The 10732-nt window shown below is 53.2% G+C and overlaps 1 protein-coding gene across 7 annotated transcripts in view; it reads right to left on the reverse strand.

Moving 5' to 3' along the window:
- Positions 1–9031, reverse strand: part of Cacna1b (calcium voltage-gated channel subunit alpha1 B) — a 171978-nt gene extending 162947 nt beyond the window's left edge. For all 7 annotated transcript variants that reach the window (XM_021155454.2, XM_029474069.1, XM_029474066.1 and 4 more), the window contains exons 1-3: positions 8642–9031; positions 7654–7759; positions 4174–4313 (exon numbers count right to left, since the gene is read on the reverse strand). In XM_021155454.2, the coding sequence (XP_021011113.1) occupies positions 4174–4313; positions 7654–7759; positions 8642–8925 (530 nt within the window). In that variant the 5' untranslated portion in view covers positions 8926–9031. The remainder of the gene's footprint in view (positions 1–4173; positions 4314–7653; positions 7760–8641) is intronic.
- Positions 9032–10732: the final 1701 nt, after the last annotated feature.

A 10732-nucleotide genomic window follows, 5' to 3' on the forward strand; every position in this document is an offset into this window, starting at 1 on the left:
ACATCTACATCACTTGCCCAGACAGCCCATAGCTATGGGCACCAGAGTGCAGTCCAAGATGGCTTCTCTCATCCCTGGGGATCCTGTTGGCTGTATGCTACACTCTTGGTTAGCCACAGCTCTTCCCAGACATCAAGTATCCTTAAGCCTTGAGGCTCACTCATGCCCTCCCAAACCTGAAGCCTTCTCTGACTGCCTACACAAAACATGACCTATGTACTCCCAACCCACTTTCCCACCAAGACCAAGGTTATTCAGTCCTTCCTGGACACGTTAAGTTGGTCCATGCCAAGAAGCTCCGTGACCTAGCCAGGATGCAGACGTGCTGTGGCTACAGTCTAGGAAGTGGAAGCCCAGAGTCAGTGACTGCAGCATCTCGAAGTACCATCCAGGTACAAGATTACATAGACTGACAAGAAATAGGCTGGGCAAGATGCCTGGTCTCTGCTCACAGAAAGGGGCTCAGTAGTTCTGTCCCTGCACTCATACCATTTGGCAAACACTGGGTGTGTAAGTGATGAATGGCTGAAAATGGGTTAAGGATAATGGATAATGGATTAATGAACAGTGTCAGCAGAAGGAAGATCAAATGCTCAAGGAAATGAAGTTAACGGGTGGGTGTGTTATGGATGGGAATGGGGTGAACAGGCTGGATAGGAGCAGGGCACAGCTTTCAGATGGCCTCTGGCTGTGTTGGGATGGTGGCTCTTTCTGTCCTCTTCCAACTAGGATCCCAACTAGGGCAATTCTGGGCCCTGCTCATGCCACTATGCAGAGAGAAGTGTGCTTAGAAAAGAAGGCGGGCATGGAAGCCTGCCCCTGTCCTTACAGTCAGCTGGAGGACCAGAAAGGGAGCCATTCTCCTACTAGGAAGGCAGAGTCCATATTAAAAGGTTGAGGCCCTGTCCCATGCCACAAAGGGACAAGAGTCTGGGTGGCAATCCATGGGCTGGTCCAGTGAGGACCAGGACTCCTAGCTGAGGGGCCAGACTCTCTGGGAACAGGCAGACATCCCACAGGTCAGTCTCAATGCCTGGAAGCTTTCAACATCTCTCATAACCCCCAGAGTCCCAGAAGCATCCCTTTGAACTATATAGGACCCAAAACCAGATCCTACCTATGCCTCAGAGCAACCAGCGCCCAGCATACCTAGCTGATCACAGCCCTTGCACCATATACACTGATGCAGATAACAAGACACCTGAGAGGGAAGCAAGGAAGAGAACAGCAGGCACCCAGCCTTGGCTTCTCTGAGGGATTGGGGGTAAAGGGCACAACTCCATTACCTACCCCTGCCCAGACATCTCACAACCTCTACCAACATCAGGAGAAGAGAGACCCCTGCTGGCCACTTGGGGATATGCCTGGCTTCACTAGGCAACAGGCCAGGGTGCTGTCTGCCTTTCCCCTCTGAGCTTCTAACCTTCTAAGCACCAATTAAACAAAGCTTAATTAAAACAACAAAATAACAAGAAAGTAACAAGAAGGTGCCACACCTCCACATATACCCTGCCATAGGGACCTCAGCGCAGGAGGGTTAGAGATGGGTTCTTCCCTGGGTTTCCCACCAAAACCTCCCACAAACAGAGGCACATGCGGGTCCTACAGGAGCATCCGAGCAACTGCTAGCAGGTCCTACATGTAGGCCTCCATGAGACATGCATCTCCCTTCCATCTGAAGGGTTCCCCAAAACTTGGCACTATATCAAGGAATTCAATGCAAAGGGAGAAGCCTCAAACCAGGACACCAGAGCCAACTTTCTTGCAAACACAAAAGGCAGAGGGCAGAAATGGAACACGAGGTTGAGATGAGCTGGGCAACCCAGGAAAGTAAAGGAAGCAGAAGGGGGAGTAGAAGAGAGGAGAAGAGAAGGCTGCTGTTTAAGAGGCAGAGAAGGAGATATACAGAAAATGGACAAAGGGATCTTCTCCAAGACCAAAGTAAGACAGTCCTGCCTTCCTTTCAGTGGACCTAACATCTTCACTCAAGCATTCACAGGAAGGTCAGCATTCCTGTCTGAAACCACCGAGCAATGGACTGTGTTCCCCACCCCCCAGGCCTCTCGTAGGTTCAGAGTTCTGGATGATCTAGGGGTCCTATAGGCAAGGGTTGCGTGGGGAACTCAGGTGTCCCTCCTGGTCTCCTATCTCCTGGCAGCCTAAACCTGAGTAAAAGATTCGAGTAACAGGGTCAAGCATTCCTTGTCAGCCTGTCCTCTAAACATTCATCAGCTTGGCCACCACACACTGCACCCTCCCAGAAGTCTGCCCTAACACAGGCTCAAGGGACACTCTGAAAAATAAGATGCCACCTGTCTTCAGGGACTTGATCTCAAGGGAAGAGAGCTGTAAACAGCTGTAGTTACTCCTGGACGCCCCAGGTAGTAACCCTGGATGTGGGGAACACCCAACCCACAGGGGCCACACTGTTCACCAACCCCAAGTGATTCTTCACTTAGGTCATCAGTGGAAAGCAAGTCTCCATTAAACCTTAGAGGGCTTCCCATGAATGCTATGTCAACACACGCCTGCTTTGGAACAAGCAATCCACAGAAGTGTGCAAAGATTGCCATCACATGGGAGGCACCGAGGTCACCAACATACTAAATTCTCTGAGCATACCAGACAGTTCTAGGAGACAACTTCCCTGCCTCAACAAGCTACAGCGCAAAGACAGAGAGCAGACCCCCATGTCTCTGTGCACCTTACTTTAGAGCCCTGAGGTCATTACCCAACTTCCTTTATGCCTCAAAACCTGGGACCCATGATGACTGAAGCCCCAGACCCAGGCTTCCCAGTCACCTCTCTCCTGCTCTCCAACTGCGCAACCCCCTCCCCCACACCCACATGCACCAGGACTCCTTGGAGGTCAGTGGTCAGAGGAGATAGAACCACACCAACTCATGTTTAAAAAGGGCTCCCACCTATCATGGACCAGCTCCCTGCGTCCCAATCTGGGCACTTAGTCTCCAAGCACAAGGCCCAAGGGAAGATGACACTGCCATCCCCAGACAGGATGGAACCTCTGGGGAAGCCACAGGCTCTGTGCGAGCACCCATCATCCCAACCACAGCCTCTGTTCCCAGCACAGCAGCTCCACAGTCCTCAACCTCCAGCAGAACACCAGAAGAAAGATGTACAGCGCCCACTGGGCAGATAAAAGATGTACAGCGCCCACTGAGCAGATAAATCAATTGAGGTGGCTTGGGGATGGGCCACACACTGGCTTCCTGAGCTCCTGGGCAATGGGGAGTTTTATTTTGGTCATTCTAAGGAAGTGCTGATGTGAGGAAGCAGTGGGCGTACATTGTGACTAAACACACTGGGGACACAGGGACTGGAGAGATGGGTCAGCAGTTAAGAGCACTTGCTGCTCTAGCAGAGAGCCCTGGTTCAGTTTCTAGCACACACATGGCCATCCAGTTGCAGAGGACCTCATGCCCTCTTCTGACCTCTGAGGGCACCAGGCACATGTACATATACAAGAGAAAACACAGCCGAGCGGTGGTGGCACACACCTTTAATTCCAACACTTGGGAGGCAGAGGCAGGCGGATTTCTGAGTTCCAGGCCAGCCTGGCCTACAAAGTGAGTTCCAGGACAGCCAGGGCTATACAGAGAAACCCTGTCTCGAAAAAAACAAAAAACAAAACAAAACAAAACCAAGTGAAAAGACTCACTCATTAAATAAATCTAAAACAAAGAGCATTACCAGGGCAAGAACCAGGAATAAGTATGCAGCCTCACACCACGGGACAGCACAGAGCTATGGGGGAGACAGCTCCTCAGACAGGAAGTGGCTCAGATTCCACATGTTCCTCCAAGATGGATAAAAGCCTTCCTCAAAGAAGCCCCTCACTTGCCCGTCACCCCATCCGTGGTGCCCAGTGACCACCTTGCTTTTGGGATCTGAAAGCAAGCTCTGCCAGAGAGGCTACTAGGAGTGAGCCCTTGGGAAAACATGTTACAAACACAAACACAGCACTCACAGCAGAAGTTACAGCGAGCAGATGGGAACAGACGCGCCTGTGTTACTTAGAGGGGAGAAGCAATCCCATTTACCCAGTAGTACATTCGGAGTCAAGGCACTGGGTATCAACATGGACATTTCTGCCGCCTCTGCCCCACAGCAAGGCAGCACACACACAAGTGCACTCAGCCTTGGCCCACTTACCCCGTGAGGACCACCACGAAGTCCATGACGTTCCAGCCGTTCCGAAGGTAGGAGCCCTTGTGGAAAACAAAGCCCAGGGCTATGATCTTGATGCCCGCCTCGAAGCAAAAGATCCCGATGAAGTAAGGCTCCGTGTCATCCTGAGGAAGAGCACAAGTCAGCGTTCACCTCTGTCCCCTCAGAAAAGTGGCTTGGCAGCAGCTCCTGACTGATGACCATACCTACTATCCCAAGGCTAACCTGCCAGACACTTCCCCAACATGCAGTGCTCCCACTAGCCTGAGTGTGCTCATCTGACATGGCTCAGAATATGACCTGCCATTTGTTAGCGTGGCAAAAGTGTCCCGATTATGTCTGAGAGTCCTTAAGCCTCTGCTCTGTCAACCCAGCTTCTGCTTCACTCACAGGTCACCCAGGACTGTCCTGTCAGAATCATGGGGCAGACTTTACTGAAGGAGGTTTTAAAAAGGTAGGGACAATGCTCTTTGGAGATGCCTGTAAATCAAATCCTTGTATTAACTATAGCAACCCATTCTATACAAAGAAGTCTTCTCTATCCTAAGAGCACAAAGGCACAGAGAGGGAGCAACAGGGCAGAGATGACAGGTAAACCCAGCAGCCATCTCCATTCGGCCACTATGCCGGTCATCTGGAAAGCTTGGACTTTGCTTAGGGACTCATTCATACATGCAATGCACATGGACAAGCAGAACACGCAAATCCTGACAGGGGAAAAAGAGAAAGGAAAATCTCCAGCATTAGGATTCTATAGCGGTGGTATCTGTGGAGACCAGAGGGCAGGCAGGAGGCTGAGAGGTGAGTGCAACCCCAGGAATCCAGAGGCACCAAGGCTCAGGCAACCTCAACAAAGGTATGGCAACAAAGGTATGGCTAGAGTCTACGGAAAGGTTATTTTTGGAGAAAACAACGGGATCAAAGGAACGAAGATGGAGACTCTAGTGACATCCCTAAGTCTGCTTCTTAGCCAAAACCTGCCAGATATGAAGTTGGGGAGAAGGGTGTTACCTGACCACGCATGTATTAGGAACACCATGTGTAAGGGGAGGAGAGCAGAGAGGTTGAGGGAGCTGGGCAAGGGGACTTAGCATGATTCACTCACTACACTCTGGTGTAGCAGCTTTAAACAGAGGAAGAAATGATAAGAACGCACCCAGCTCCCAGAGTCTGCTCACACGAGGACTGGTCCCTAGGACCAGCTCCAGCAAAAACTGCTTCTCAGAGCCACTACGCCCCATGAAGAAAGACTGGGCATGTGGCCTAGTGGTCCAAAGAGCTGCCAGATGAGACAGGGCCACTGACTTCTTCGGCAGAAGCCTTTCTCCAAGAAGTCTGGCCCTCGAGGGGCCTTGCCAACACCTTAGCTTACCCTTTGTCTCTTGCCCGCAGGGAGCCAGGCCCCAAAACTTCTATAAGCCATGGCCACCCATGGCCCTGGAGTTTGGAACAGGGGGTGCCTATGAGTATGAGTGAGCGTGTGAGAGGGAGCGCCATCTGACGGGCCTAGAAACTAAGCTTCCATGATGGCCTACTGCTCCTGTCCTGCCTCCTAATGTTGGCTCATGACAGGAATGAGGCTCCGGGAGTTCAGATGGAAGGGTCTTATTCCTCAAGGGGAGGGGTTGCTGACACCAAAGATGGAGCTGACCTCAGAAGGTCTTCACAGAAGGCTCCTGGTCAGAAAAAAGAAGGGCCACCAGCAAGGAAGCCACACCCAAGGTTCTTCTGCCCAGCTCCGATAAGGCAGACCCATGACTGAGGCTGAGGGGGTGGAAGATGGGTATGCCAATGGCCTGGGAGCCACTGGGCTGCAAGCTCAAGGCTTAGGCAGCTATAGAAGAAAAGTAAGTATGAAGCAGAGTCCCCAGAGATGAGGAAGCCCACCTCAAGCAAGGCTGGAAACACTAAGGGGTCCTAACATCGCCACACAACCTCTACCTACTACGTGAGCAGTAGTTCCGGTTTCCAAACCCATTTCTCTTTTGTTCATCCTAACAGCCTCTGAGGACTGGGCATAAAAGCAAAACTGGAGTTAGCAGAGAACTTCCTGGCTTGCCGGGATAGGTCCAAAGCAGGCACATACTGTTTGTTCTCCCACCATCACCAACCCAGCAAATCTGATATACTAACACGGGTACTCAGAAAACCTCACACCAGACTGGTCCATGAAAAGATGCCTCATGACCTCCTTGAGCTGACCTGGGTCTATCCTGTGACCCTCTTGGCCATACCTGCCAGAGTTCCCTAAAGACTTGATCACTACCTGCAGCCTGGCATTGGTGATATGCAACCTGATGAACCTTCAAGTTCACTCTGCTTTCTGCCCTCTGGAATGGGTGCTCATCACAAGGATAGAGCTTGCTGAGGACCTACTCTGCCAGAATTCCAGAGAAACACAGGCACTATTTGACATGCCCACAAGTGCCCTGGAACCAATTCTTATCCTCTACCTTGAAATGTGACTGGACACACACTCCTTCCCAGCCTACACTCTAATCTCACTCAACCTTCTTTTTTTGTTTGTTTGGTTGGTTGGTTTTTGTTTTTTTTTTCTTTGGTTTTTTTCGAGATAGGGTTTCTCTGTATAGCCCTGGCTGTCCTGGAACTCACTTTGTAGACCAGGCTGACCTCGAACTCAGAAATCCGCCTGCCTCTGCCTCCTGAGTGCTGGGATTAAAGGCATGTGCCACCACCGCCCGGCTTCACTCAGCCTTCTTATGCCAAGGAGCCATCCTAGATAATGTCTTAGTTGGTTCTTCTTCATGGCCACCCCTCTTCCAAACTACAGGAGAGAGTGAGAAGAGAGGCCACACCACTGTGCCAGGTCTCACAGTCACACCAAGCACATGCTAAGCTGAGACAAAGGGGCAGCAGGAAAGAGCTGTGGCTGATGCTGTGCCCTCTCACCTGTGAAGTGGTGTTACCCCTCAAACCTCCAAAGGCCAGAAGGCCTCTTCATTCCTGCCTCTCCCTACATAAGAGTCATAATCCCAGCGGTATGGCCCCTGATCCCCAAAATGGATACCACTGGGTTCTAGGAAACTCTTTCAGGATCCTAGAGGAAAATATGGATCCAGAACATTTGGGAAGAAGTGCTTCCTTAGCGAGCACGGCGGGAAAGGTGATCAGCTGGCCACAGGACTACCCATAAAGCCTGATACTCTTGTTCTCTTCAAGAGAAATGCCCCTCTCTCATTTTAAGTCTAGAAATCAAGGCTAGCATAGCATGCCCAAATGAACCATATGGGGAGCAGGGGCAGCCTTGTGTCTTTAGACACAAGGCAAACTGTGTGGTTCCCTGGTCTTTCATCAGACTCAATTGGCCACCCCTTCCTGGCACTGGAGGCAGAGTCAAAGGGCTCTCAGATAAAAGATAGGGCCCTACCTGTCTAGCTCAGGTACATCAGACAACATGCCACTACCCCCACCCATTCAAGCCCCAGACCCTCAGCCAGCACTCACTAGTCGCTCAGACATGGGAGTCTTGTCCCCATCAGGAAGGTGCTGCTCCAGGGCCAGAACAATGCAGTTGGCGATGATGGTAGCCAGGATCATGTATTCGAAGGGCGTGTGTGGGTTAAGGACTGGCTAGGAGGCGCTACGGAGGTAGTGAAGAAGAGGACTGCGCAGTGCAGCAGCTGAGTACTGCTGGCCGACACCCACCTTCCCGCGGACCGGAGCTAGTCTTCCCAGCTCCCCGCCCTAGTTCTGGGGGCAGCCAAGAGGCGGGGCCTCTGCAGTTGCCCAGCCCCTCATTAGTTCGGACGCCGTCAGCACCACGGACAGCTGCCTGGCCTGGCCTGCCAGCGCCACGGGGGAACCCTCCAATCGCCCCCCAAAGCAGTAGAAGCGGGCCTTGCGCAGGCGCAAACCCTACCTAAAGACAGCCACAAGTATCTAGACCCGCACATGAACATAATGTACCAAGAATGCCTACCACACGCACGCGCAGCACCGGCTCGTGGATGCCCGCACACAAACGCAGGCACTTGCAGTCAGCACGCGCACAGACCTGCAACCACACAGAGCTCACACCTGCATAGACTCGGATTCGCCCTCCCGTGTCCTCCAGGTCAGCCGCACGCTGTGTGCCCCAAGCTGGCTGCCCAAGACCAAGTGCACGAAGGGACAAGTCTCAGGTCAGAAGGGGCTCCGCCCAGAGTGCACCTGGTCCGTCGTGGCCTCCACGACCACACACGCGCACACCTAAACCACGCACGCACGCACTCGGAGACCGCCCAAGAAGCCCCGCCCCGCTCCTCCTCGCTGAGCCGTGGGGTCCTCGACGCGTCTCTCCCAGGTCGCACCCCCTCCCAGCACCAGAAAGATGGCCACTGGGCGCTGCCGCCCAGGCCCTAGCCGCCCCTCCCGGACCCGCCGTGGGGACACCGATGTCGCCCCGGCCCCTGACCTCCGCCGGTTCCCGCCCGGCCAGGCCCCCGTAGGATATGGCCATTCGGTGATGCGCTTAGCGTATTTGCGGACGACGTTGTCCTCGCTGAAGACGAAGAGCGAGCGGTTGACGGTGAAGCAGTTCTGCTTGACTGGGATGGGGTTGTACAGAGCCATGGTCCGTGCGCGCTGCGCAATGGACTGCTTGTACAGGACCCGCTGGCCCGGCGGCAGACCCCCCTGGCCCGGGCCACCCGCCCCGCCGGCCCCGCCGCCCCGAGCCCGCTCCCCGCCGCCGGTGCCCCCATAGCGGCCGCCTAGCTCGTCCCCGAAGCGGACCATGACTCCCGGGCGCCGCGAGCATCCCGGGCTCCGCGGCCCGGCACCGAGGGCGCGGCGCGCCAAGGGCTCCTAGCCTAGCCGCAGCGAGCTGCCTGGACCTCGCCCGCCAGCTGCTACCGCACCCGAGCCGCGGCCCCACGCCACGCCCTATAAGGGGTCGGTCACGCGGCCAAGCCTAGCCAATCCGCGTCAGTCACACCCCCGAACCCCACAGACCCCGCCCCCGCGGCCGCCCCCGCCGGAGTCCGCGGCGGTCCTCAGGGAACGCTGAGTTGCTTGCGTGAGCCCAGCTTTAGGCAGCGTGAGCCTCTGCGTGCCCCCAGGGCGCCGCCCAAAGCTTTGGCTGCGTCTGGTTCCCCAGCTCAACAGCCTGAGAGGTCCCCGGGTACCCTCGCGCTCCTCGAACCCGAACAGACCCTCCCCCGTAGGGAGATGTCTATAGCATCCAGAAGCTGCAACCTAGGTTCTTATTGGCGTCCACACCCCTGTCCTGCGGAAGCCATGTCGTCAGCCACTCCCTCTCACTGCTGGCCATCGGAAGCGGAGGCTATTGTCGCCCCTCCATTTATATTTATTTATATATATAACAGATATAGATATATACATATAATTCTTTCATGCCCTGCTTTGAAATCCCTGGCCCCTGAGGGTTTTGCAGTGGACCCTGTCAAGAGTTCTAAATGCAGCTGTTCATCTAAGACTCTAGGGTGCTCCAAGATCTCAGTTCTGACAGTCCTTGATCTGCCATTTCATTTTATAAACATTAAGACAGAGCCTTCGTGGTGCACCTGTTTGCCACGCCCAAGACTCCACTTTTACCCAGCTGACATTTTCCTACCAAAGGTAGAAACAAACATCTATATAGCACTTAATGAGTGATAGTGGGCACCGTGAGTACAGAGTGGCTTGTGGGTCTTAACAGCATTCAGATTGACATCTCCCCAAATCACACTTGAATGGCAGAGGAGAAGAAAGGGTCCTCTTCACTCTTGCAGAAGATAAACAAAGACAGGTCACAGTGCTGTGAGGAGTGTGGAAGGTGGTGGTCTTTCTGCCCTGCTGTGGCTTGGATCTGAGATGTTGCTCCCAAAACTAGTTATGTTGAAGGCCTGGTCCCCACTGAAGCAGTAATCAGAAAGTGAGGGCTTTGGGGTCATGAGAGGGCTCTGACTTCATGAATGGATTAATCCGTTGATGGATTCATAAGTGAATGGGCTGCTGGGAGGTTGTGGAAGGAGAGGTGAGACCTAGCTGGGGAGTGGGTATGTGAGGGGCAGCTGTTGGAGGCTATATGGGTCTAAGTACCATCCTCTCTGTCTCTCACTCTCCTATTTCCTTCCCTCCCTCCCTTCCTCCTCTCTACTTCTCCACCTTTTCTGGCAGGATACTCTGACTCCCCACAGGTTCAAAACAATGGTGCCACAAACAGCCATGGGCTGAAACCTCTGAAACTGTAAGCAAAGCCACACCCTTCAGCCTAAAAGCTAATCCCTGAAAGCGCCTAGGGAGTTGCTTCCAAGTAAGGCAAACAAACCCAAACCTATAAGACTTCTGGAAGTGGGGTGCTCTCCTTGCTGGCATCTGACTCATCTGCCAGAGGATTCCACTGGCTACACAAAGAACTTAGACTGCGGGAGACAGTCTATGGGCCACTTAGGAAAACAGAGGCAAGCTGCAGCTTATATGAAACAGTTCTAAATTCACGTAAAAGTCTACTTTGAGACAATAATCTTTATCTTCCTTTTTTCCATGATCACTGTATACATTTTTTTTGTTTTAATGCTTATTACCTTATGACTCACCATAT

Source organism: Mus caroli, chromosome 2 (genome assembly GCF_900094665.2).
Source record: "Mus caroli chromosome 2, CAROLI_EIJ_v1.1, whole genome shotgun sequence".
In the NCBI taxonomy this organism is placed as follows: domain Eukaryota; kingdom Metazoa; phylum Chordata; class Mammalia; order Rodentia; family Muridae; genus Mus; species Mus caroli.